The 27076-nt window shown below is 48.3% G+C and overlaps 3 protein-coding genes across 3 annotated transcripts; 2 read left to right on the forward strand and 1 right to left on the reverse strand.

The window, feature by feature from the left end:
- Nucleotides 1–4216: 4216 nt before the first annotated feature.
- Nucleotides 4217–18690, forward strand: cmn (calymmin). Its single transcript, XM_067244150.1, has 24 exons — nucleotides 4217–4234; nucleotides 4378–5020; nucleotides 6683–7051; nucleotides 7844–7891; nucleotides 8122–8175; nucleotides 9018–9068; nucleotides 9619–9672; nucleotides 9929–10138; nucleotides 11285–11320; nucleotides 11987–12034; nucleotides 12232–12288; nucleotides 12415–12480; nucleotides 12749–12814; nucleotides 13504–13563; nucleotides 13907–13978; nucleotides 14285–14356; nucleotides 14957–15028; nucleotides 15145–15216; nucleotides 16308–16379; nucleotides 16552–16608; nucleotides 16849–16914; nucleotides 17067–17105; nucleotides 18051–18116; nucleotides 18204–18690. The coding sequence occupies exons 1-24, from the start codon at nucleotides 4217–4219 to the stop codon at nucleotides 18206–18208; spliced, it is 2373 nt and encodes a 790-aa protein (XP_067100251.1). The 3' UTR covers nucleotides 18209–18690.
- A 719-nt stretch (nucleotides 18691–19409) lies between these two features.
- LOC136950924 (progestin and adipoQ receptor family member 4-like) lies at nucleotides 19410–21464 on the forward strand. The gene is made up of 3 exons (XM_067245449.1): nucleotides 19410–19575; nucleotides 20635–20850; nucleotides 21028–21464. Exons 1-3 carry the CDS (start codon nucleotides 19410–19412, stop codon nucleotides 21462–21464), a joined length of 819 nt encoding a protein of 272 aa, XP_067101550.1.
- A 375-nt stretch (nucleotides 21465–21839) lies between these two features.
- On the reverse strand, nucleotides 21840–26983 carry pelo (pelota mRNA surveillance and ribosome rescue factor). The gene is made up of 13 exons (XM_067244671.1): nucleotides 26817–26983; nucleotides 26370–26462; nucleotides 25953–26103; nucleotides 25719–25809; nucleotides 25317–25480; nucleotides 25172–25232; nucleotides 24823–24984; nucleotides 24428–24474; nucleotides 23960–24033; nucleotides 23783–23854; nucleotides 22830–22904; nucleotides 22628–22659; nucleotides 21840–22526 (listed from the first exon to the last, which is right to left on the reverse strand). The coding sequence occupies exons 1-13, from the start codon at nucleotides 26855–26857 to the stop codon at nucleotides 22432–22434; spliced, it is 1158 nt and encodes a 385-aa protein (XP_067100772.1). The 5' UTR covers nucleotides 26858–26983; the 3' UTR covers nucleotides 21840–22431.
- Nucleotides 26984–27076: the final 93 nt, after the last annotated feature.

Here is a 27076-nt window from a genome sequence, read left to right on the forward strand (position 1 = left end):
CAGTGAAACAATTGTTTTAAAGATGATAAACATTCTAACAAGACATTTCCATCTAACAAGGCTATGGTGCTCCTAATGGACAAGGAGTCAAGCCCAACGGTAAATATTGGTGTGACTTAACATCTTTTTAATTCAAAGCCTACCTACAGAAATGTTAAATATCACTAATCCATGCTACACTCAGTTACTTTTAACCAGCAATATCACCGTTTTAAAGATGATAAACATTCTAACAAAACATTTCCATCTAACAAGGTTATGGTGCTCCTAATGGACAAGGAGCCAAGCCCAACGGTAAATATTAAGTGTCAAGTTTGTATGAGTACAAACATAGCATCCTTATCACTCAGAACCTACTTTTGAATGATGTTACATATTATTATCAGGTAGACACTGTTTGCACGCTGGAAATGATCATTCTGAAAATCTGTTGTCTCATTATAACAAGGCTATGGTGCTCCCAATGGCCAAGCTCCTAAACCAAATGGTATTTACATTTTACATTTGTATGTAAAATGTGTATGTGTACTCTTTAGTATTCAGTTATTCTGTATAAAAATAGGTAATCCTTAATTCTGATTGAACTTGAAACTGTATTCCCTTGTACCTGTTAGGCTACGGGACAGCAGGTGGCGTTCCTAATGGATATGGTGCTAAACCCAATGGTAAACACATACTTTTTCTGTTTTAACACTGCTTCTTTTACTATAATGAAACATGTTGCCATATTTAGTTGTCCAAGGCTGTGTTTGTGAATTAATTTACGGTTGGAAGCATCTTGTATCCAAATGTTCCATGAGGCTAATTCAAACTACAATTGGGTTTGGACTGTATGTAATCTCTTGGTTATGGTGCTAAAGGGGCTATCCAGTGGTTAGCAGTTTTCTTTGCAGTGGCTCTTTCTACAATGAATATGTAGACTTCTTTACCACAGAGATACTTCACCGTCATAAACCTGTCTCAGGTGTGGGGTTGATACATGCTAATGCTAACAACTATTCATGCTATCTCTAGGTTACGGCCCTGCCCCAGGACAAGGAGCCAAGCCTAAAGTCTTAATGTCCAGATGTTTTTCTCTTTAATGGTCCATTATGTTGTCTGTCACTAGATATGGTCAACAGTTTTCGTTAGCCAGATGCTGTTCAATATAATCATGTCCTCTGTTTAGGCTATGGTGCAGGAGCTGGTGTGCCTAATGGACAGGGTGCCAAACCCAATGGTAGGTCCACTGTGCCACTGCGTGTAAATAAAAAACAACTATATAGTCTATTGCTAGTTTAAGGCTAAATGTTGTGATGGTGATTCTAGGCTATGGTGCAGGAGCTGGTGTGCCTAATGGACAGGGTGCCAAACCCAATGGTAGGTCCACTGTGCCACTGCGTGTAAATAAAAAACAACTATATAGTCTATTGCTAGTTTTAAGAGTATTGTCTTGTGGTGGTGATTCTAGGCTATGGTGCAGGAGCTGGTGTGCCTAATGGACAGGGTGCCAAACCCAATGGTAGGTCCACTGTGCCACTGCGTGTAAATAAAAAACAACTATATAGTCTATTGCTAGTTTTAAGAGTATTGTCTTGTGGTGGTGATTCTAGGCTATGGTGCAGGAGCTGGTGTGCCTAATGGACAGGGTGCCAAACCCAATGGTAGGTCCACTGTGCCACTGCGTGTAAATAAAAAACAACTATATAGTCTATTGCTAGTTTAAGGCTAAATGCTGTGATGGTGATTCTAGGCTATGGTGCAGGAGCTGGTGTGCCTAATGGACAGGGTGCCAAACCCAATGGTAGGTCCACTGTGCCACTGTGTGTAAATAAAAAACAACTATATAGTCTATTGCTAGTTTTAAGAGTATTGTCTTGTGGTGGTTATTCTAGGCTATGGTGCAGGGGCTGGTGTGCCTAATGGACAGGGTGCCAAACCCAATGGTAGGTCCACTGTGCCACTGCGTGTAAATAAAAAACAACTATATAGTCTAATGCTAGTTATAAGAGTATTGTCTTGTGGTGGTTATTCTAGGCTATGGTGCAGGAGCTGGTGTGCCTAATGGACAGGGTGCCAAACCCAATGGTAGGTCCACTGTGCCACTGCGTGTAAATAAAAAACAACTATATAGTCTAATGCTAGTTATAAGAGTATTGTCTTGTGGTGGTTATTCTAGGCTATGGTGCAGGAGCTGGTGTGCCTAATGGACAGGGTGCCAAACCCAATGGTAGGTCCACTGTGCCACTGCTTCATTTCACATGAAGAACGGCTGCGTATGGTTTGTTCATGGCTGCTTCTTGTCTTGTGGTGATTCAAGGCTATGGTGCAGGAGCTGGTGCTGCCAATGGTAACGGTCGTCCCAATGGTAAATATCACCCTGGTCCTCTACCTGACTGCAAAGCACAATCATGTCTTTATGATGGTCAGTCACCAAACGTCTTCAGTGATGGTACAGAATGCTGTCCTAAATTGGTGTGTATCTTTTAATTTCCCAGGTTATGGATATCCCAATGGAGGGGCCAAAGCTCCAAAGCCAGGTACTACTGGGCTTTGCACCGGCTAGTTGTGGATCTTAGTTGCAGCCATTTGCTAATTCGCACATTTTGCAGTGTCACTGGTGCGGTTGAAAACATAACATTACAATAGATCTCTTGTTTGTTTTAGCTTCAGGTTATGGTGGTGTACCCAATGGGTATGCACCCAGGCCCAACGGTAAGGGGGATCTTTCCCTGCCTCATTAAAGGAATGTGTTGCTATATGTACTGTTTGGAAATGGTTATGACATGATTCCTTCTTTTCTGGCATTTAGGGTATGGATATCCCAATGGGGGTGCAAAAGCACCAAAACCAGGTACATGGTAAACAGACAATTCAAGGTATCTTTGTTCCAAGCAGACTGGACCAGCACTCACCGTACGGTGGTCTTGTTTCTTCTCAAGGTTATGGTGCAGGAGCTGGAGGAGCACCCAATGGATATGGAGCAAAACCGAATGGTAAATCTCCACCCATGGTTGTGTCTAGTCTTCAGTAGTTCTTCTGGTGTTGTCAAACACTAGAGCTTGGCCCGTTGACAGCAAATGCTAGTGCAGTGCCCATTCTCACGAAATGTGTGCATGGTTATATGTATTTGTTGCAAAATCTGTAATCCAAACAATTTACCAGTCGACACTTGGGTCGTCCTTGGTCCTGAGCAATACACAAATTTCAACTTCATATTCAACTTCTCGAGATAATCAAGCAACGGATACACACATTGCTGCCTTCAAAGTTAGGTACAGATATTGTCACTTCAAAGAAAGTGACAAACTGTGTCAAACTTTTCCATGCAGAGAATCTAATGATAGCTTCACAACATTGTTTCTTCCATGTTTAGGCTATGGTCCTGGAGCTGGATACCCCAATGGAGGAGTCAAACCAGGTCACTTTTTCTGTTCTGAAGAAGATCAAGAAGTATGTCCCAACTTACTATTTGTTATTGAAGGTATTAATTCTATTTTTTGGTTCATAGGTTATGGCAATGGGGCCCCCAAACCACAGTCTAACTCCAAAGGTGTTGGAGCAGGGGCAGCTAATGGAGGTGGCAATGCACCAAATGGTGGTAAGCACTCACCTTGTGTAGATGCGTTGTTCGTTGAAGACCTCTGTTTTCATGCTTTCGATATTCCAGTGTCCATCTTCCTTGAGTAGTTTTTATAATGTTCATAAGCTATCAGTCTTACTGTATGCCTTCACATTGCAACCAAGTTTGTGTTTGTGAGTGAATGGCTGAACACGCTTGTGGTTCCTAGGGTATGGTGTTCCTGCAGGAGTACCGAATGGAGTGGCTCAAGTAGCCAAACCTGGTAAATGCTGTGTGTTGTCCTCCCGCATTCCTGTTTGTCCCATTGATCCAATTTATTATGCTGGTTAACATCAGAGGTCTTCATGTTTGTTTTGTCTTAAGCAACTGTCTCAAATGTGTTATGGTGCATGTCTTTAATCATTGACGTAACGGCTAATCAGTTGAGTGTTGTGGCGTTTAAAGCATGTGTTGTATGTTTGCATGTGTTCCTGTGGCGTGTTCTGGGTCAATCGTCTGTTGTATGTTTTGTTGGGACTCTCCTGCCTGCTGTCCTCTAACGGATCTCGCAATCAAGCATGTTTTACCCATCGCACTATTTGCTGTACAAAGTGATTGTGTTCTGGTCCCTAGGTTATGGTCAGGGTAAAGTTGTTGGTGGTGAACCAAACGGAAATGGAAAGGGACCCAAAGGTGAAGTTCTTTCTCCTGAGGTTCCGACTCCTGCTCTGCTAGAATCGAAAGAGCCAAGCACCAAGGGACAGGCACCAGCGCCTGAGCCAGTCGTACCACAAGGAAAATACCCAAAGCCTCCAGCACCCCCTGTGGTGCCACAGGGTGAGGCTGCAACACCAGGACCAGTGATTCCCCAGGGAAAGTACCCTAAACCAGCGCCAGTCATCCCCCAGGGTAAGCCCTACCCCAAGCCTGCACCAGAACCAGCACCAGTGGTTCCCCAAGGTAAACCCTATCCCAAGCCTGCACCAGAACCAGCACCAGTAGTTCCCCAGGGCAAACCTTACCGCAAGCCTGCACCAGAACCAGCACCAGTGGTTCCCCAGGGCAAACCCTACCCCAAGCCTGCACCAGAACCAGCACCAGTAGTTCCCCAAGGGAAGCCCTACCCCAAGCCAGTACCAGAACCAGCGGTTCCCCAAGGAAAGCCCTACCCCAAGCCAGCACCAGAACCAGCACCAGTGGTTCCCCAAGGGAAGCCCTACCCCAAGCCAGCACCAGAACCAGCACCAGTGGTTCCCCAAGGGAAGCCATACCCCAAGCCAGCCCCAGAACCAGCACCAGTGGTCCCCCAGGGCAAACCGTACCCCAAGCCAGCCCCAGAACCAGCACCAGTGGTCCCCCAGGGCAAACCCTACCCCAAACCAGCACCAGAACCAGCACCAGTGGTTCCCCAGGGGAAGGCTCCAAAGCCAGTGGCACCTGCAGTGCCTCAAGGAAAGGCCCCCAAAGTACCGAATATGGGTAAACATTTAAGATTCTCTGCATGTCCATGAGGTGGTGTGGTGCTCTGGATAAGAGCGTCTGCTAAAAATGACTAAATGTTTAATGGCATGCATTGGTAACTACTTGTACTGTTTGTAAGTCTTAAAACTGGGAGTCTCAATGAAAGATACTGAAGTAATTTTGAAATCTGTACAAATATCAGCAAAGAATGCTCCTGTTGTTCATGACAGTCGTCTTTAGCATAAATTTAGCACTGATGAAAATGAACGGGTGTTGGACCAATCACAGTTAATGGTTCAGCTGTCTGTAATAGTGTCTGAAGAGACTCCGATTTGTCCCCCCCCCCTCCACGGACCCTTTCTGAGCCAGTAGTAACCCCCCCCCCCCCCCCCCCCCAGCAGTAACCATCAGCATGGGTCTGGTGATGGTGCTCTGGTAGGACTGACATCACTCTGCAGTGTTTCTTTTTGTTACTCAGCGGAACAATGAAAACTGAGGTTTTTACATCATGTGCACGTCAATCTTTGGGATTATTGACTCTGTTAAATACTGTTTCACTAGGAGATACTGAATGCATGTGTTTTTGAATCAGTATATTGAAGTATTTGTTGCTGTTTCACTTTAAACCTGGGGTCTGAGGTATTGCACGGCAAATGTATTTGTTAAATGGAAATAGAAAGGAAACTATACTTAAATCCAAAACACTGACGACTTTGTGGTCTTTAGGTGGTGCAGGAGGTGTGGTGCCCAATGGACAAGTGCCCTTACCCATAGAAAGTCTTGGTAAATGTCCTTGTCCGTGTTTTCTCAGATCATTTAAAGGATGTTCTCTTAAGTTAAAATGTAAAGCTAAATTTGAGCAAATTGCTAATTATTGTTGCAATAAGACTTTTGATCCTATTTGATAGGTTTCAGAGAATATTATAAAATACATTGAGATTATGAGAACAACCTGAGGTGTTCAATGCTTCTACGTAGTGATGTTTGTGTCTGTGTTCTGTGTTCTCAGTAGAATTCTGTCTCTGGAACTGTTGGCTTGTTCAGTTAGGATGCATGCACTGTAGTTTAAGACCACTTCATCAGAGAGATTGCATGCTATTGATAAGCAAAGAAATATAAGGTTAGTCTGAGCAAAAGTTGTCATCTCGACGCATATTGTTGCATGGATGGACTAGATGTCTTTTCAGAAGTCTTGTTCTGTTGTGTCTGAATCATTTGTGTGGCCTTCTTGTTACATTGCAATGTTGAACTTAACTAATTTGCTTTGGTTAATGCGATAGACTTGTCAATGTCAGAATGAACTAATTTAATGTTCCTCATTTGTATATTATTTTTAAATGCCTTTTATGCTGTTCTCATGTTATAATAGGTATACTGTAGGTTATAGAGAAAAGGTATGTAGCTGGTTAATGGCCCCCATTTATTTCCCAACCCACCAGTATTTATGTTTATTTGAATACACATGAATTAACATCAGCACTGGGGTCCTTCATGTAAATGAGCCATATTTCATATTAGATGTAAAACCCTGTGCTAATCCAGTCCAAATCAATCAAATGACTGTAACTAAGCCCTCCATAGACAGCAGTTAAAAAGCCCTGCCGACAGTCTCCAGGATCTCTTGACATCTGGAACAGCCTTCCTACAGGCTGCTCCAGCTGATGAGTGTGTGACCTTCAGGTTATGTCACTGGAAGTGCCGTCCCCGAGGAAAACGGGGACAAAGCTAAAGGGGCCCCCGAAACTCAGGCTCCTGAAGGTGGAGGCCCCTCCTACGCCAAAGGTGCGTTTCCCCCTGAACCTGCTGCCCCGGAGGAGACACCAGAGGACATGGGGCCGGACGCAGCAGACAGGGAGGGCCCTGGGGAGGCGCCTGGGGAGGCCCCTGGAGAGGGCCCTGGGCAGGCCCCTGGAGAGGCCCCTGGAGAGGCCCCTGGAGAGGGCCCTGGGGAGGGCCCTGGGGAGCCCCCTGGGGAGGGCCCTGGGGAGGGCCCTTGGCTCCCGGCTCCAGAGCACGAACTGCAGCAGAACTCTAAAGTGGGGAGTCCTGGTAAAGCCTGACCTGTTACATGTGTGTGTGTTGGGGCGGCTCCGGGGAGTCTGTACAGAGCATGCGTGTCACCCAGGTGAATCTCTGGTCCTTGTACATGTCTAAGCGTGTCCCGCACCTGTGTAATGTTTAGTGCATGTGTGATGTGTGTTTTGGTGTGTTGAGTTTGTCTTGTCCACAAGTTCTATTCCAGGCTGCTGGGAGTGGGATCACTGACCGACCAGCCTGGTTTGAACATGTCGCATTAGAAGCATCATTCATATGTCTGTTCATTTGATTGTGTATTGTTGTCATGACAATTGTTGCCCAGTCAGCGTTCTCCTCATGTTGCATGTGCAATGTTTTATTTTTGTGCACCCTTTTATGTTGTGTTTGACTGAAATTCAGCATGGATAGCTGAAATTATACTTTTATCTGTTCCCAAAAAAGTATGTGTTCATGACCCCTGTCCTGGTAGTTATCAGTTGTTAATTTACAATAACAATAGTTATAATTCCTTATGGCCTCCAATAACATGACTGACAAGGACAATAATTTTACTTGAAGTTATGACCGACAAAGTGCTAGATTTGCTGCTTTTTGAAGACTGATCGAAAATCCGCTGGTATTTTCTACTGTAATCTGATTTAACCAATGTTAAGATGTCAAAACGGGATTTTAAACTGACATTGCGATTACCATCTTCCGTGTAAGTTTGTGAGGGGTCTGGTGTCCTGGTTTGAAGTGTGCTGAGAAACAACAAAGTAGTATTGACGGGTCATTCTGGTTTCATGAACTCTTTGTGACCCACAGATAGTGGAGCTCCAGAGAACAACAATGGCCCCAAACCAGCCAGCCCTGGTAAACATTCCCTCCTAGCCAACCACACAGCACACACAACACCAATCAGCCCTGGTAAACACCCGCTCCTAGCCAACCACACAGCACACACATACCACCAAGAACAGCCTCCAGTCTGACTTGCTGTATTTGTAACAAGTCCCAGGGACTGGTACATTGGAGTAGTTGCTGCTGTCTGGAGGGAGTGTTCACCTGGTGTGTAATGTGTTTCTCTAACTCGGGCCCTCTAGACTGTGGACCGTCCGGAGTACCTAATGGACAGTGGGTGAAAGTACCCAGAAATGGTAAAGCCAAGCTGTAGCGTTCCACATGGGTGATCAGAGGGGCATATCAGAGTCATATGTCGTGATCATCGTTGCGTCCGCGTCGGTCATAAGTGCATGATGACTTCAGTCTGTCAGTCTGGGTGAACCTGCTCAGTTTGCATGGATGGTTGTTTTTTGTTTGTTCTGGCATGTTCCATCTCTGTAGTAAGGTTGGCATGTTTATGGGTGCATGTTGTTGACTTAACCTCAGTCCTCATCTTTCCTCCATCCTTTATTGTGCAGAGCAGTGCTGGTCAACCCTGCTCTTTTACTCCAACCCTGCTCCTGGAGAGATACCCATCTGTAGTTTTACACTCCATACCTGCTCCTGGAGAGAAACCCTCCAGTAGGTTTAAACCTGCTGGATAGTAGCTGTTCAGGAACAGGATTGGGGTGTAAACCTGCTGGACGGTAGCTGTTCTGGAACAGGGTTGGAGTGTATACCTGCTGGATGGTAGCTGTTCAGGAATAGGGTTAGGCCTCCCTGGTCTGTAGTCTGATGTTGGAAGACCGATCCCTCTATTCTGTCATCGTCTAAAACACTACTTGGCCACTAACCTGATTTTAAAACAACGGCAAGGAAATGTTGGATAGCTATTGACAGAAACCTTGTTTTGCTCCGATCGTGTGATTGAAGGTTATGGGCCTGGAGCAGGACAGCCGTACGGAGCCAAACCAAACGGTAAACACATAACACGCTCACCATCATCTCATCGGTCATCACGTGAGCTGTGTTCGTTCAGACCCCTGGTCTCATCTTGTGTTATATCTTGTTCATGTGAGTGTCCTGCTTGATTGGGCTCTGTGTTCCTGGGTGTCAGGTCATGGTGCTGGAGCAGGTCTTCTTAACGGATATGGAGCCAAACCCATTGGTGAGTGCCCTGTGTGTGAATGAAGGAACATTACGATCATTCGTGATCCTTGCATGCATGGTTCACACCTGTCTTGCATGCATGGTTCACACCTGTCTTGCATGCATGGTTCACACCTGTACATAAATGCTGGCAGAAGAGATTGAAATCCACTTAATTAAGGCACTTATTTAGTTCATTGAAGCATGAATTTAATTATATGAATTAAATCACTTCTTTAAATGTGCTTGTCTCGTTTTAGGATATGGAGCTGGATATGCTAATGGTGGTGGGGCCAAAGCACCCAAACCAGGTAGTTATGTTTTATATTTGATCGAGATTACAGGTTCAAATCCCTCCTTGGTATGTCGCTTTTGATAAAACACTGCTAAATGTTTCAGTTAAGTTACACTAGTATTTTAATTTACAACTGGGATTCCACTTAACAGTTAAAACACAAATAACTTGAAGTCTTATCATCCAGATATACAGAATATCTACCATTAATGGCAAGTGTGTGAGCCCAGTGCTGTGTACAGTAGCTAAGCTAACCCAGTGTTATCTTGTTCAGGCTATGGAGGTGGAGGCTATCCAGTCCCTGCTTACAGCAACGGATACGGAGCTGGTAAGAACCACACAGCAACACAGAACCAGAGTTGACCTGCAGTGTCCATTTGAGATGCTACTGAAATCAGATGTAGGGTTTAAGGTTCAGCCTGCCTGTCTCACCTCATGTTTCTGTGCAGGTCAGGGATATCCTTTTGGAGGGAAGCCAAAGCAAAATGGTGAGATAAGGATACCTATAGGCTATACACACACACAGGTTACACACAATCGCTCACAAAGACTCCCAGAATTCCTGAGTTAGTGGTTCATTCCAGGGTACGGAGCCGGTAACGGCCAGGGAGTCTACCCTGCTGCGGGCTACGGAGCCGGTAACGGCCAGGGAGTCTACCCTGCTGCGGGCTACGGAGCCGGTAACGGCCAGGGAGTCTACCCTGCTGCGGGCTACGGAGCCGGTAACGGCCAGGGAGTCTACCCTGCTGCGGGCTACGGAGCCGGTAACGGCTACGGAGGAACACCCGCTAACGGTAGGCTAATCAAGGCTGTAAGATACATGAACGTTTACAACAGGAAACATCTCAATGTTCGTCTACTTCCGCGTGTGATATCGCTTTTTTAGAAAAAACAGATTTCCCCCTAAAAGTTTTTAAAGGTAAAACAAATATATATCGAAAAATACTTTTTTATATATATTTTTTTTAAGGGTCCAAAATAAAAGTTTCGAAAGGTTTAAAAAATATTTTGAGAAAAAATATTTTGAGAAAAAAGTTTCGAAAGGTTGTGTTATGGAGACTGTTGTCTGGTAAGAAATTCTTAGAAGCCACTGTAGTGCATCTGATTAAAATGCCTGAGATGATGTAGCGTTACAATCCAAAGTTTAGGTTTATTTTAAAGTTGAGATGAATAGAATTCAATTGTATTGAAGTAGATGTATTTGTGCGTGTGTGGCTAGGTTCCAACAGTGTGGCTAGAAACAGAATACAACAGAGATACTTAGCGATCATACTAATAGGCATCTCACAATATAAGGCTAGTGACAACCTCACATTAATAATAGTAATATTGTCACATTAAGTTTCTCACATTACTGAAGTGACACTACTTCCTACATTATTCACGTAGTCTATCACATTCTAGCTGCTAAACAGCACAGGTAATTGTTGAACATGTCACTAGTTAGCTAACAAAGACTAGTCCACATTTATAATGTAACCGCGACACCGGCATCAATTGAATATACACCCGCGATCATAAAAACTCATGAACAACTTCAATGCCGTGTCTAACAAACACAGACTGATAACAGCATAACTAAACATAACAAATGAGCATTATAAATACTTACAGGTATCTGAACGCACACAATTCCAACACTCTCTCACTCTAATCTTTAAACTGAAATGTCAACACCATATACTTCTGTATCGTCAGTCCACTGATCTGCTATTCCCGCCACTGGGTACCATCAGCGCGAGCATCCCCAGACTGCACTCTGATTGGCTGTACAAGGGGAAGCTTAAGGGGTGCATGCACTAACGGAATGACCCAGCAGCAGCGAAAGTGCTGTTCACGTGCACATCAGTCTAAGGGGCAAACCATCAGTCCTTTGCAACAGGTTGAAAAAAACTTTTCGCAGGTTCGGTTTAAGTGTTTTATGTATTTCTCTCTCTCAGTGAAAGCTGGCCCAGGTGAAGCAGGTCGCTCCAACGGTAGGTCTCAGATGTTGTATCCCATATTGTTGCTGTGTTGTTATTAGAAATGTACCATTTTACATTTATTTTATTTAGTTTACAAATAGTGCTTAAAGAAAGCATAGTTCAATCTTACATTTACGCATTTAGCAGACGCTTTTATCCAAAGCGACTTCCAAGAGAGAGTTTTACAAAAGAGCATAGGTCACTGATCATAACAACGAGATAGCCCCAAACATTGTGGGTAGCCAAACATGAAACATACATTGTGAAAAGCAAATAAGTCCCAAAGGGAAGAACAATAAGAGCATGTAGTTCGACAAGTTACAATTAAACAGCAAGAACCTCAAAAGTGCAAGTGTGGAACAGTGCAACATGAAAATGGTCTCAACTGTGTTACAACTGTTCCTGCAGGACAAGGAGTTCCGGTGGTAGAAAGCAAGTCAGGTGTGTTTCAAATCGAATATTTGGAGAAAAAAAAAATCCAATCTTTTTCCACTTTTTTTCCACACACACAGTGAAAGGAAAGGAGAGCAGACCGTTTTTTCACAACCTTTTTTGCCTTGCTCCATGGTAGCTTTGTAGATTTGCTTACGTTTGTTGTGAGTAGTAGCCGGGAAAGGAAAAAAGGCGCGCAATAAATGATTATTGAATAATTTTAGATGCTGATTTTATTGATTCCAGGTGGTCTTGGTGGTGGATACGTGGGAGAACCTGCAAATGGCAAATACGGTGAGAAGCTCATATGCGCTCTGTCTGACCCAGGGACTCAGACCACAGAAATGCCTTTGAGGAAAGGCTTCTGAATGAACACCATTCTGCTCTCAGTGCTCATCCCTCTGTCATCCTCCTCTCCCCTCGCTCTCTCTCTCTCTCTCTCTCTCTCTCTCTCTCTCTCTCTCTCTCTCTCTCTCTCTCTCTCTCTGCAGCCGGAGCTGGTCAGCTGCCATACAACGGAGCCCCCATCATTCCTGCAGGACTCGACGGTACGACAGCTGACCTCATGTTGACACTGTATGGAGGTGGAGGAGGGAGGTGGAGGTGTGGGTGGGTGAGGGAGGTGGAGTGTAGAAAGGGACGGCGGCGTAACGCCTCTTCCTCTTCCCTGACAGGAACCAGCCAGTTTGAGCCGGAGCCAGCAAGCTTGGGGCCTGATGGGAAGTCAGGAGGCTACGGAGGTCTGGACCACTAGAGCTCACTAGAGATCACTATGGATCTCTATAGATCACTATGGATCACTATAGATCACTCTGGATCTCTAGATCACTAGAGATTACTCTGGATCACACTAGATCAGTCTGGATCACGCTAGATTGCTGTTGATCACTGTAGATAAGCCTAGATCATGGGGGTGGGGGGGAGACCGGAGAGTAAGGAAGTTGTGTGTCAGTATGTTTGGGATTCACCCTCGCTGTCCCCCCCTCCCCCCCTCCTCCCTCGGAGCAGGTATGGGCGGATCACCATACGGTGGCCAGCCCCTCGGACCAGAGGCCAAGTCTCCCACCAAATACGGTGAGTCTCCCTCCCCTGCACTCCCCTCTCCTCCCCCCCCTGCCCTCCCATCTCTCCCTTGCCCTCTCCTCCCTCCCCTGCCCTCCCCTCTCCCCCCTCCCCTCTCCCCCCCTGACCTCCCCTCTCCCCCCCTTGCCCTGCCCTCCCCTCTCCCCCCCTGCCCTGCCCTCCCCTCTCCCCCCATGCCCTGCCCTCCCCTCTCCCCCCCTGCCCTGCCCTCTCCTCTCCCCTGCCTCCTCCTCCCCTCTCTCCCTTGCCCTCCCTCACGCCTTCTCTCGCTCCACCACAGGCATCGGGGGCTTGCCCTTCGGTGGCCAGCCCGTGTCTCTCACCTCCACCGGGGGGAAGTACGGTAGGTGTGGCCGTCTGCCTGGTCGTGCTAAGACCCAGCAGCATGTGTGTCAGTGTTGTTTGTGAACGTCTGCACCAGGTCTTTGTAGTGTGTGTTGTGCTCCCTGCACATTCTGTATCATCTGTATGCATGTTCTGAGCATGTGCGTGTTGCGTGTGTGTTCAGATGTGTGTGTGTTGCATGTGTGTTCATGTGTGTGTGTGTTGCATGTGTGTGTGTGTTGCATGTGTGTTCATGTGTGTGCGTGTTGCATTGTGACATCATCTCTGCCATGTTCTGCAGTGTGACATCATCTCTGCCATGTTCTGCATTGTGACATAATTTCTGATCTTCCCAGCAGGCAACGGGGGCTCCCCCTACGGACCAGGACCTGACGGCAAATCAGCCGGCAAATACGGTGAGACTGGTTCTGTATCAGCACCTAGAACAGCTATGATACTGACTGTGCAAATGAAAACTCTGAATGGTTTAAATACCACAGCCATGAACCAATCAGATTGCTTGAGTTATGTTTAATAAGTCTTTACATGGTTAATCGTGCGGGTGGCTGGGTGCTGGTATGGGTGGAGGTGGAGGGTGGGCTGGGTGCTGGTATGGGAGGAGATCCGGCTGCAGGCATACGGTGAGAATGGTAGTCATGGTGATGATTATGGTCATTGTCATGGTAACTGTGTGGTTATGAGTTCGGTCATGGTAACTGTGTGGTCATGGTAACCGTGGTTGTGGTCATGTCTCTGCAGGGTATGGAGCCCTGCCCTATGCTGGGGAGCCTGTGGGTTTAGGGGCTGATGGGAAATCAGCTGGTCAATATGGTGAGTGCGCCCCCTCCTGGTGACCAGTTCAATCCACTGCACCAGATCATCCTGTCCTCTGCCCTGGTCACCCGTGTTTCAACTCCTCTCCTTTCTCTCTCTTTCTGTCTCTTTTTCTGTCTCCCTCCCTTCCTCTCTCTCTCTTTCCCCCTCCGTCTCTCTCCCTCCCCCTCCCTCTCCCTCGCTCTCTCTCCCTCTCCCTCTCTCTTTCTCTCTCTCTCTCTTTCTCGCTCGCTCGCTCCCTCCCCCTCCCTCCCTCTCCCCCTCCCTCCTTCTCCCTCTCCCTCCCCCTCCTCCCCCCTGCAGGTTATGGAGGGCTGCCTTACGACTCTCAGCCGCTGGGACTTGGCTACGATGGCCAGTCTGCTGGTAGCTATGGTAGGTTTTGTCCAGAGGTCAGGAGATGCAGTGGAGCAGACCTGTTCTGTCCTTAGGTCAGAGGTCAGGCGATGCAGTGGAACAGACCTGTTCTGTCCTGAGGTCAGAGGTCAGGCGATGCAGTGGAGCAGACCTGTTCTGTCCTGAGGTCAGAGGTCAGGCGATGCAGTGGAGCAGACCTGTTCTGTCCTGAGGTCAGAGGTCAGGCGATGCAGTTGAGCAGACCTGTTCTGTCCTGGGGTCAGAGGTCAGGGATGAGGCTGGCTGAGCGACACACATCGTGTGATGTGTGTGTTGGGGCAGTGTGACCTGGCTGTGATCTGGATATTCTCTTCTGAACCCCACCTCCTTTTCAGTTTATTATATTTCACGGTTGTTTATGTGTCATGCCAACCTCTAACCTCAAGTGCCAAAAATCAGTCAAAAAAAGACGTGAATGTTTGAAGTGTGTGTGATTGGTCGTGTCGACCACGTTCTTGGCCAGACGTCTGACAGGAATCTGTAGGCTCCAGGAATGTTACCCTGCTCTGTGCTTTGCATCGTCCTGCCAGTCTAAACATGCGGTGTGTGATGGTATATGAAGACGCTGTGTTTCCACAGGTCTGGGAGAGGTGCCCTTCCATCCACAGCCACTGGGACTGGGATCGGACGCAAAATCCACAGGCAAATATGGTGAGTTTAAACAAACCTGGCAACCGCTCTGTGCAAACCTGGCAACCGCCGCCCTGCTGTGTGTGTTGTGCATGTCAGCGTGTCGTGTGATCTCTGCTTCTCTGGACCCATGCCAGGGGGAAGGGAGGGCCCGTTCGCACCAGAACCACTCGCACTCGGAGGGGACGGGAAATCTACCGGGAAATATGGTGAGGCTGTTCAGACTGGCATTCTTTCTATGATGATTAAGCTGTCCCTTTATTGTTGTTTATACAACAGTTAGTTCCGAACAAGTAATTTGATTGGACAAAACACTATTCCATGAGTTCTGATTATGACATCACACCACAAAGATGAACATGTATCCATAGATATATTTAAAGGGTAGATGTCTCGTCTGCGTTGCCGGACAACGGAGTCAAACGTCCGCACATGGCAGCCATCTTGCTACAGTCAACTCGCACACCCATAACATTGTGTTAATGCTACATGTACTTGTTAAATGACCATAACTTGCTCAATTTTCAACCGATTTTTAAACGGTTTGGTTTGTTATCAACGTCAGAGATGTCGTTATGCCACTGCATACTTCCATTCTATAATAAAAAAAACATAATTATTCATAAGTATGCAGTGGCATAACGACATGTAGTACATGTGCGGACGTTCTAGACTCCGCCGTAAGACATCTAGTCTTTATATATATCTATGTATGTATCCACAACAGACTCTTATTTCACTGCTTTCACAACAAATGGAAACATCCAGATAAATGTCCATGATACAAAGCAGCTGCCCTGAGGTAACTTGTCAGCCATCCCAACCTGCAGAGACTAATTTCCGGGAGGTGGTTCCCCCCCCCCCCCCCCCCCCCCGGGACGCAATCCGGAAGCATGATGTACCCCCTCAAACTGCACATAACCCCCCCCCCCCCCGCCCACGCACTCAGGACGCGCGATATGCACCTATCTCTACCAGAAATGACCATTGGTCTCTCGCTCGCAAAATACAAAATCCCCGATTTCCGGGAGATTGTACAGCATTTGCGGTCGTCAGGGAGCCGCTATTGAAATGCGGGAGACTCCCGGACCTTCCGGGAGACTTGGGATGTCTGACATGTAGACCGAATCAGAGGAGCTAGCTAGTGGGCAAGAACATGCTAGCTAGTGGGCAGGGACATGCTAGACAACAGTCCAGTCGCAGAATTATTTGTGATGGCGGAGCCAAAGAAAATATTTAATAAACAAATGAATCATCATGTGTTGGTGTTACTGAGCTAACCAGCCCTGCCCCTTCCCAGGCCAGCCAGAGCTGTACGAGGCCCAGCTGGGAGGGCTGGCAGGCGGGGAACTGCCAGGCGGGGGGCAACATGGTCGGTCCCCCTCACACACAGCAGCCATCTTGACTCCTGCCTCCAGACATCTAAGATCTATGCACACATACAGGTCCCCTTCCTGCTTTCATTTCTCCTGTCTGTTTGTGTCTCCCTCTTTCTCCTTCTCTCTCTCTGTCTCTCTCTCTCTCTCTTCCTCTCTCCTCCTCAGAGTACCCCAGTGAGCCATTTGCGCCCCTGGAGGCTGAGACCGGGGGCAAGTCCTATGGTGGGTAACAGCCAGTAGTGCTACAGTAGTGTGACTATGTTCTTAGTGAATAGTGTGTTGGTTACTTTGTTAATACCCTAACCCATCCTCCTCCTCTCCTCCTCCCCTCCTCCCCTCCTTCTCCTCTCCTCCTCCCCTCCTCCTCTCCTCCTCCTCTCCTCTCCTCCTCCTCTCCTCCTCCCCTCCTCCTCCTCTCCTCCCCTCCTCCTCCCCTCCTCCTCCTCTCCTCCTCCCTCCTAGTGAAGGGAGAGGTTCCCACAGCAGCAGCAGTAGTTGAGGGAGAGGGAAAGTCTCTAGATAAATACGGTATGTATTTCTGCTGATCAGCCAGCTGTCTGATGGTGTCTGGAGAGATCAGCCTGACCCAGCGCTCTCTCTCTCTCTCTCTCTCTCTCTCTCTCTGCTCTCTCTTTCACTCTCTGCTCACTCTCTCACAGTCTCTCTCTCTCACTCTGCAGGAAACGGGGGCTACATCAACGGACATATGCAGCCGGAAGGTAAAGACACACACTCACACCCTACACACTGCCCACACTCACACACTACACACTGCCCACACTCACACCCTACACACTGCCCGCACCCTACACACTGCCCACACCCTACAGACTGCCCACTCACTACACCCTGGTTGGAGAGCCGGGGTGGGTAACAGAGGAAGGAAGCGATACTGACGAGCGACGCCATGATACCTGTACAACTACAACACTTAAGGATCTCAATTATTAAGAATTCCTGCTAAGAATAATCAAAGGGCACCGTTACATCAATTCAGTCTTTTTCTAGATTTTCTATTAGACATCTTTGGCACATTCCAGACTCACAGGACATGTGCTTGCGTGAGCTGGACCCGGATGTGCCTGTGTCTTGTCTTCATGCTGCTGCCTGTTTGACCTCTGCTTAATATACCCTCCTTCCTCCTCCTACCTCCTTCACCTCCATTCACCCTGCCTGCCTCCTTTCTCCATCCCTCTCTCCTACCCCAGTGGTTGCTTTCCCTGCGGCCCCCTCCCCCCCCCTCCCTTCCTTCATCCCACTTGTCTCCTCCTTCCCCTCTGACGTCCCTCCTGCTGACGGCTCAGATGTCCCTCCTGCTACCGACTCAGACGTCCCTCCCCCCCCCGCCACGGCTGTGCTGTCGCTGGCGCCCACCCCCCCGCCGCCCCCCCCCCAGCCAGACAGCCTGCCGCCCCTCCCCCACCAGATACACATCCAGCAGAACCTCAAGCTGCACATCCACCCACATGGCAAATCATGGAGAGGTAACCGCAGCGACGGGGGGGCGGGGGGGGGGGTTCTCTGCAGAAGACTAAGAAGATGATGTTTAATATCTCTTTAATTGAATATCTTTAGTTTACAGTCTCCTGACTGTAGTTTCATATCTCTGAGGACTTCCAGTAGTTTTGTTATGGAGAAGAGCTGATCAGTTCTCCCTTCCACAGGAGGGAAGGAGGGTCAAGGACAGAAATATCAGCTGAATGGATTCTTTGGGAATGGTGGATACCAAGGTAAAACTAAACCAGGTCTCTGATCCTGAAACTGATCATCTCTGATCATCTCTGACCCTAACTGTGGTGTCGTCTCTCCTCCTTCAGGTTGACCAGGGGGAAGTGGCCACCATCAGCATTTGTTTCTATAAACTTGATATTTTTTATTGTTGAAAAAAATGTGTTGTATATTTTTGAGTGTATCACTATTGATCCTTAGTTTTGTATAATTTTTCATACTTCCCTTCACGTCCCCCCTGGTACATTTACATTTAGTCATTTAGCAGACGCTCTTATCCTGAGCGACTGGTACCTAGCTCCTCGCTGAGACTGAAACATTACAGGGCCTCTGTTGCGTTTGTAGTCAATCAAGTTCGTTTGAAGGTGTTGGCACTCTGCGACATCCTGTCCACTGCTTACCGGCCGTAACCAAGGACAACAACTGTGTCTGTTCATCTGCATGCAGTCCTCTCACCACAGACTCAAATTCAACTAATTTATTTTTTTGCATGAGATTGCAAGTTGTTATTTTGTTTGTTTTTTACTAGCTGTGACAAACACTTGTACATTTTTTGACAGTTTTCGGTTAAATAAAACAAACTGTACAAATCCTGTCCCAGAGATTCAAGATTTCAAAGTGTTTATATTTTGCTAAAACGTCAGCATCTACAGTAATAATGTTATCTTAACTTCTATTCACTTAGCAGATCATTTTATCCAAAGTGACACAGAAGTTGAACCTGGGATCTCTTGATCTGCAGTCAAACTCTCCAACCACTGAGCTGCACACATACATTACACCTGTTCTCTTTAGTCTCAGTGATTAACACGCTTAATGGATTTAGCCAGTGCTTCCTAATCCTCACTCCAGTGTGGGTGGGGTACCCCAAGATGCCCCCCAGGCTGGCCCCCCCAGCAGACTTGCTGCCTCCAGCCCTCCCACGGGCCAGAGGTGTGGACCCAGACCCCAGGAGGTCAGCCTGAGACAGGAAGAAGCTTCTCCTTGGCCCTGTAAGAGCTGCATGCAGCTTCCTGTAGCAGGGCGGGGGGGGGGGGGGGGGGGGGGGGGGATTAGAGCAGATTTAACCCTATGAATAACAGAGACAGCTGATTGGTCTGTGAGGAAGCATGCCACTGCGTGAGCTCCTTGCGGTCCTGCCTCGCTCAGCTGGAGGGAGACGGACTCAGGTGTGTCCAGGTGCCTAGAGGAAGCCCTCCGCCTGCCATGCCAGAGCCCAGAGTCTCCCTGGAGCCAGTCTGAGGGTGTAGAGGGGTCCCTCCCTCCAGGGGGGTGCGTCGGCTGGGGAAAGCACCATGGTGTTTTTGAAGGGACCGCGATTACTGGACTTTGCTAAAACGCCTCCACACCTTCAGTTCAACAAGTACGTGCTGACGGGGTATCGTCCGGTGGCCACCGCCCAGGACTGCCTCTGCAGCCTCTTCTACCTGCACAACGAGTTTGGGAACATCTACACCCACGGTAGGTGGATACATCATGCACTGGAGTCTCTTGTTGCTTTTAGCCAAGCTAACCCTCTGAGGGCAGGCTTGTCATTCTGCCCTTCTGCTGACCAGACTCTCCTCAGTTCCTCTTCATGCTCAGTGCTGCAGGCTGCTTGCTGTGTTTAGTCTGGGTGCAGATCTGAAGGAATGCTGTCCTAAGTATCCATACTGAGTACAATAGCAGCATAGCACCAGTGGGGGCCCTGGGACAGGGCGTAAACATTCATACTATTCCTCCATCACAGATGAACTGTACAGTAGTGGTACATCTCATATGCAGGTGGTTGATGTGGGAGACTTCAGATTGTTACTAGCCTCTCAGGGGTGAGTATCTGGTGGTCTCACAAGTGACCGCTAGCCAGCATAAATCTCACTCGGTGAACAAGGATGGGTGGGGGGGGATTAGGGATAATCCACACTGGGAATTCCTGTACTGGATACGTTCAAGCCTGCTAGCGATCGGCCCTAGAAGTGTTGTGATTGGCCAAATAATAAAACACGACTGTTCATTTGATTTGACTTGTGAAACGCAGGGCATGAAGGAAGGGTTAGTGTGTGGAACAGCGTAGAACTGAAGAGATGTTGAAGGGTTAGAGAAGTGTTGCAGGCTGGAGATATTAATAACAGTGTTCCAGCTCATCATGGTTGACCTATCTGACCCCTGACCCCTGACCCTGCAGATGACACGCTGCGTTTCCCCTGCCTCCCCTGGACGTCCTCTATAAGACCATTATCTCTAACCCTCTTACCTGGGGGATTAGGCAGCCTCTCTGCAGGCAGCACCGTCCCAAGACCCTGAGCAGAGCCACCTGGCTACGCTCTCACTACAGCCTCGCTAACACACCTGTCCTCACATGGGGTGGGGGGGGCTCCACATACTGATTGGCTACCATGCAGGAGCTTGGACACATCTGTGCTCTGATTGGTCATGTGTGTATGCACTAAAAAGTAGAAAAATACGTCTGTGGCCATTTTGAAAATGTTGGAGTCTCTCTACCTCCACCCCTCTCCTCCACCCCCTCCTGCTCCCATCCAGGGATCCCGTTCCTCTTCCTCCTGATGTTCCTGCCCCTCAGCCTCCCATGGGCGGAGGGGCAGTGGTGGCTCTGCCTGGTGCACTACCTGGCCTGCCTGTCGCCCACCGTGGGCTCCGTGCTCTACCACATCTTCATGAACCACGAGGGGGGCGCTCACGTCTACGACACCCTGCTCTCCCTCGACATGTTCGGGGTCTGCCTGGTCAACACCCTGGGTAGGCTGGGGCGGTAAACATGTTTAGGTTTTAGTTTTTTTTAAGTTTCATCCAACTGACAACACTCTCTCGCACACACATATACTGTACATGAACACACACTCTCACACATAAACACACACCATCATGCACACAAACTCTTTGAAAGAACATTTCCCCTTCCCCCCCTCGCCCCAGGAGCCCTGCCCATCGTCCACATCACCCTGCTCTGCTACCCCGTGTCCCGGCTGGCTGCCATGCTGTCCTACACCCTCTTGTCTGCCTACGGTATCTACAGCGCCACCACGGCCCGCAGCAACACGCGGCGCCTCCGCGCCTTCGCCTGGCAGGCGTTGTTCCGTCTGGGTCTGTTCCTGCTGCGCTGGGGGGGCCCGGGGGCTGGGAGCCCCTCCTCGCTGCGGCTCTTCCTCACCATGGACCTGCTGGCGCTGCTGGGGGGGCTGGTCAACATCAGCAGGGTGCCCGAGCGCTTCCACCCCGGCCTGTTCGACTACTGGTGCAACAGCCACCAGATCATGCATGTCCTGGTGATTTGCTCTATCGTGTACCTGCACTGGGGCATGATGGAGGACCTGGCCTGGCTACGCACATTCCAGTGCCCTGGGGAAGGGTAGGAGGGGCTGTGTGGGAGGAAGGGAGGGGGAGGAGTCTGAAACTAGCTGCTACTCAATAGTCTGCAGGGAACATGAGTTGAGTTCACCACAGCTGTGTGTGAAGGTGGGGATTTCCTTCAGACTGTGTAGTTCACAGGGTTAGAACACATCCAGTTCCTAAAGCGGCTGCTTCTACCACCAAAAGAAACATAGCTGTTCTTGATGCAATTTAAGTATTAATATATTAATAAAGTCAATATATATTTGTATATCCTGTTTTGCCTTGATTTATTGTGAGTATGTACTGTCTTGCCTCCTGTATTTTATATTTAATATAAAACATAATATGGTATAAACACCGTTGATTATACAGAATCTGACCAAGGACAGGGTGTCTATGCTTCACATAGTTTTATTGCAAGAAAAAACTGTATATATATACACTTTAAAGGAACATTTAGCAAAAGCCTCATTAGAAATAAATCATGCGTGTCTATTCATGTTGATCTGTACTGTGTTATTAATCAGGTTTCCCCCATCCTGTATGTTTGTTTTATTAGAACTTGGCACCAATATCAAACAGCTCAGCCCAGCCTTTTGTGTCGTCACCCTGCACACCACACACAGCAGGTCAGATGATGATGAGCAGATCTACAGAGCAGAGGCAGGGGCAGAGGAGAGAGACAGGGGGAGAGGAGAGAGACGGGGAGAGGAGAGAGACAGGGGGAGAGGAGAGAGACAGGGGGAGAGGAAAGAGACAGGGGGAGAGGAGGGAGACAGGGGGAGAGGAGAGAGACAGGGGGAGAGGAGAGAGACAGGGGGAGAGGAGGGAGACAGGGGGAGAGGAGGGAGACAGGGGGAGAGGAGAGAGACAGGGGGAGAGGAGAGAGACAGGGGGAGAGGAGAGAGACAGGGGGAGAGGAGGGAGACAGGGGGAGAGGAGAGAGACAGGGGGAGAGGAGAGAGACAGGGGGAGAGGAGAGAGGGGTCAGTCCTCGTCCGAGCTGCTGTCCTCCTCAGGCTCTGATAGGTCAGCAATGGGGAAGCGCAGGACGGCTGCTACACCACTCAGCTGAGTCAACTCTGGAGGGGGGGGAGAGAGAGGTCACCAGGGAATAATACTTGATCAAACCTCCATGTGCATCCAGTGTGTCTAATCCTGGCTGTCCTGAACAGACACTTACGTTCTCCAGAGACATGAAGACTGGAAAACATCCTGCAACACCCAACACACACACACAACAGAGAGATTAATAATAATAATTAAAATAATGATCTATCATCTAGCAGAGCTTTGATCCAAAGTGACAGGAACAGTTTCAATAAAGAGCAAAGTGTTCCCATGTGGAGATGCTTCTGGAAGGTTCTCTTGCCCTGGGGTCTCACCTGACGCTGCCTCCGTTGTCCCTGACGCTGTCCACCAGCCGCACGTACCGGCTCCTCGTAGCGACGTCCTGATGTCTGCACGACAACAACAACATCACTACCTTAAGAAGGTTTACCGCTTAGAGCTAGAATACTATCGGTTAAACAGTGTTGCCGATTTAGCGACAATGCCGCTAGACTTAGCAACTTTTCAACTTCCCGTGACAGGAAAAAAATAATAATCTAGCGACTTTCCCCTACTTGTTGGCCATCTCCGTTTTCGTTGTTGAGCAGCATAACAACTGTAATTGTCCTTCCGTGTTGTTCTAGCTGCATCATGTAGGTACAGCCATCGCTCCCAGATTCACTGTGTTTTCGTTTTGTTCATCTGGTTTTGTTCTGTTGTTGTTGTTAATGCTGCTATTTAAAAAATCAACCCCTTAGGATATTTTTATTTTTTTTATGTTTTAAGGGTCACAGACACCGTGACCCTAACCACCAGGACATTCTACATTTTTTATCTTGTCGGATAACGGTCAGAGCTTTTTTTTTCAAAATGAACATCCCTAGCACATACAAGCTTGTCTCTCTCTAGCTGTTCACCTGAAGAGCTTGTCTCTCTCTAGCTGCTCACCTGAAGAGCTTGTCTCTCTCTAGCTGTTCACCTGAAGAGCTTGTCTCTCTCTAGCTGCTCACCTGAAGAGCTTGTCTCTCTAGCTGCTCACCTGAAGAGCTTGTCTCTCTCTAGCTGCTCACCTGAAGAGCTTGTCTCTCTCTAGCTGCTCAACCTGAAGAGCTTGTCTCTCTCTAGCTGCTCACCTGAAGAGCTTGTCTCTCTCTAGCTGTTCACCTGAAGAGCTTGTCTCTCTCTAGCTGCTCACCTGAAGAGCTTGTCTCTCTCTAGCTGTTCATCTGAAGAGTTTGTCTCTCTCTAGCTGTTCACCTGAAGAGCTTGTCTCTCTCTAGCTGCTCACCTGAAGAGCTTGTCACTGATGAGCAGGGTGTCCACAGCCAAGGCGTCAGCAGCCTTCTCCACGTGGGCCAGCCTGCATCGTCACAACACAGACCATGTTAGAGAACAGCTCTCACAGGACCCAGAACACGCCCCTCAGACACACCCCTCACACTGTGTGTGTGTGTGTGTGACTCACCCGTAGAAGGCTCTGTCCGGCTCATGCTGCAGCATCTTGTAGAAGTCCTCCAGGGCTTTCACCTCCCCTGCAGCCTGACAGAACACACACTAATTATTAGGGTGGGGAAGAATCGATTCACATTTGAATCGAGATTCACATCGATTCACAAATGTAAAAAAAAAAAAAAGTACTGTTATTTTATTTAAAAAATATTTTCTTATAAAAAATTGCCAAAAAAACGTGAATTGATTTTTTTTAATCAATTTGTGACCCCAAGAATAGTATTCGAATCGTGAGGTACTAAAAGATACCACGTTCACCTCCGTGTTGAGCTGTTCTAAGCGATAGATCCGTAGACCTCTTCAGTATGGTATCCTTCTGTGGCAGGTTACACTGAGGTCTAAAGCATTTCCTTCAAACGGCCACTGCCAATGTTTCATAAACATCCCCAGCCCGCTAACATTGTCCCTGTCGCAGGTCACCCACCTTGGTGTCTGACAGTCTGCTGGTCACACTGGGGTCAGTCAGGATCTCTACAGGACAGGACACAGTAACACTTTACTCTCTTTTTCCTTTTATTTTGTAAAATATATTTTTTAAATATTATTTTATTATTGGGCAGTTTAAGTGAAGTGTGACAGGAAAGGCAGAGAGAGAGAGAGCGAGAGATAGAGAGCGAGAGAGAGAGAGAGAGAGAGCGAGAGAGAGAGAGAGAGAGAGCGAGAGAGAGAGAGAGAGGGAGAGAGAGAGCGAGAGAGAGAGAGAGAGAGAGAGAGAGAGAGAGAGAGAGCGAGAGATAGGCAGACCAGAGGCAGTGCTCTGCGCCTGTGATGATAGCAGGGCTCTGTGATGTGATGGTGGAGTCTCCCCTGTCTTCTCACCTTTCAGGGAGTACTTGTGTCCCGAGGAGGAGTGGACCATCATGAACTTGGGCCGGTTCTCCAGCAGCAGTTTGCAGTCCTGGCGCACAGCCTCTCGGAAAAGGAAGGTCATGAACTGCTCCTTCACAAAGCCAGGACTGGCCACCAGGATGCACTTCACCACTGGGGACAGACTGGGAGGTCAGTCCGTGTGTGTGTGTGTGTGTGTGTGTGTGTGTGTGTGTGTGTGTGTGTGTGTGTGTGTGTGTGTGTGTGTGTGTGTGTGAGAGGGGCAGGGAGAAGTGTGTGTGAGAGAGAGGCAGAGAGAGGTGTGTGTGTGAGAGAGGCAGAGAGTGTCTGTGTGTGTCACCGTCAAAGTTGATGTGTCTGAGGATCCCCTGCATCACAGCTTCATAGAACCTCTCCAGAGCCTGGGGAAAGAGACACACACTGTCAACACACACACACACACACACACACCGTCCCCCGTCCCCCCCCGGGGCTCGTGTCCAGACCTTGTCGTGCTGGGTGCAGCTGCCCCTCCTCTTGCGGGGGATGGTCACCTCCACCTTGGCCCTGAGCAGGGTCATGGCCGGGGTCACCAGCACAAGGTTAGCCAGCCCCTCCTGCATCACCACGGCCGCCACATCCGCCTTCTGGCTGGGGTCACACGCCTGCTCTGCGGGGGCCAGGGGGGCCAGGTTAGACCCAGGTACAGCACATCACTCAGAGTTACGGTATACGTTATCAGTTGGAAGCTAAATGTCAATAATCAAAACAAACGAAACATGCGAACAATCGTTAAACCACGCACCAAGGGCATTACTATAGTTACCGTTTTAGTTATTAGAATTGGAGAATCCTTTGTATACTAACACTTAGAAAGATATTGACGTGTGAACATTCATTGAACTTACCGATCCTGTCCAACACAACACTGTCCCACACCTTCTTAGCCAGAGTGAACTTCCTGTTCAGCTCAAGCTCTATGGTGTGATAGGCCCCCATCTGGACACACACACGCACACACACCATTGAACCTGCAACCTATTGATGTGCAGTCTAATTCTCTACAGCTTCACTACAGATCACATGTCAACGGGTTTGAACGGTGTCAGATGTAAACGGGTGGTGTTTGAACGGTGTCAGACCTTCACATACGGGTTCTCCAGGAGGTTGGTTCCCTTCACCCTCAGCTGGCAGGCCTGGGAGTCAAAGTCGATGGTCTCCACACACACGGTGAGGGTGGTGCGGACCCTGGAGCTGCCCACGCTGCCGGTGGAGGACTCAGTCTGCACCTTCCTGAGCACACACAATCACCAGGGGTCAGGGGAACTGGTCACTGCGGCAGTGTGTGTGTTAGTGTGTGTGTATGTTGGTGTAGGCTGTGTGTGTGTGTGTGTGCGCGCACATGAAGACACATCATAGTGACAGGCTAGACACAAGCACAATACAGACACGCAGCTGATAGTAGATAGCAGAAGTATTATGAACTGCAAGGCTTTCATTGAGCACAGTGGCACGGGACCATACGGAGCCGGTGATCTCCCACCGGGAGACCGGCGTACCTGATGGTGGAAGCCTGTAGGCTGTCTCCGATCTGAAGCAAGTTGTAGGTGTGCCACATGTCCTCCGCTTCTTCCGGCATCAGCGTCACCTGGCTGGCGGGACACAGCGATACCGGCAGAGTGAGGGGGGAGGAAGAGTAGGATCAATCGAAAATGTATCCTGGAGGGTAGCTAGTTACATCTTAGCTAACCTCAGAGAACCCCACACCCACACCCACACGGTTCAAGTAAGGCTAGGGAGGGTAACTGGATAGCGAGCTATTCATTCATCGTTTTAGATCTTTTTTTGTTGTTGACATATCTAGGTATTTGAAAAACAGATTATTGTTTTTATTATCTTTATTATTGTGTTTGAGGTTTGGCTGAATAGCTGTGCCAGATGGCAATACCCAAGGCATGTGCTGGTGTGGCTAACTTGCTAGCTAACCGGTCTTAAGACCCACTTACCCGGCATTGTCTTTTTCAATATCTTTATGAAGCAACTTCATTTTCTTTTTGGATTGTTGTGATCAAAACTAGTATTACTTGTCTACGCGATTAAATATTAATGACTTTAGCGTCATATTTACTATTTTCCGCGCATGTCTCAGACTATGTTTCTGCTCTAGAATGAATCGTCCAAGTCTGGTTGGTCACGTATGCGTTGCGTCACTCCAAAACACGAAACGGCCATCTTTGGTCACTTCCGTGGGCGTCACTTCATTGCG

Source organism: Osmerus mordax, chromosome 10 (genome assembly GCF_038355195.1).
Source record: "Osmerus mordax isolate fOsmMor3 chromosome 10, fOsmMor3.pri, whole genome shotgun sequence".
Lineage (NCBI taxonomy): Eukaryota > Metazoa > Chordata > Actinopteri > Osmeriformes > Osmeridae > Osmerus > Osmerus mordax.

What these genes read in the sequence shown, in the direction of transcription:
- cmn (XM_067244150.1), top strand. An exon ending in CGGAGGAACACCCGCTAACG is followed by an intron (nt 10,139 to 11,284) that starts GTAGGCTAATCA and finishes TCTCTCTCTCAG; the next exon opens with TGAAAGCTGGCCCAGGTGAA. An exon ending in CATTCCTGCAGGACTCGACG is followed by an intron (nt 12,289 to 12,414) that starts GTACGACAGCTG and finishes CTTCCCTGACAG; the next exon opens with GAACCAGCCAGTTTGAGCCG.
- LOC136950924 (XM_067245449.1), top strand. Translation starts at nt 19,410, where the DNA reads ATGGTGTTTTTGAAGGGACCGCGATTACTGGACTTTGCTAAAACGCCT. An exon ending in TGGGAACATCTACACCCACG is followed by an intron (nt 19,576 to 20,634) that starts GTAGGTGGATAC and finishes GCTCCCATCCAG; the next exon opens with GGATCCCGTTCCTCTTCCTC. An exon ending in CTGCCTGGTCAACACCCTGG is followed by an intron (nt 20,851 to 21,027) that starts GTAGGCTGGGGC and finishes CCCTCGCCCCAG; the next exon opens with GAGCCCTGCCCATCGTCCAC.
- pelo (XM_067244671.1), bottom strand. Translation starts at nt 26,857, where the DNA reads ATGAAGTTGCTTCATAAAGATATTGAAAAAGACAATGCCGG. An exon ending in ATTGAAAAAGACAATGCCGG is followed by an intron (nt 26,463 to 26,816) that starts GTAAGTGGGTCT and finishes GTGTCCCGCCAG; the next exon opens with CCAGGTGACGCTGATGCCGG. An exon ending in GACAACGGAGGCAGCGTCAG is followed by an intron (nt 22,660 to 22,829) that starts GTGAGACCCCAG and finishes TGGGTGTTGCAG; the next exon opens with GATGTTTTCCAGTCTTCATG.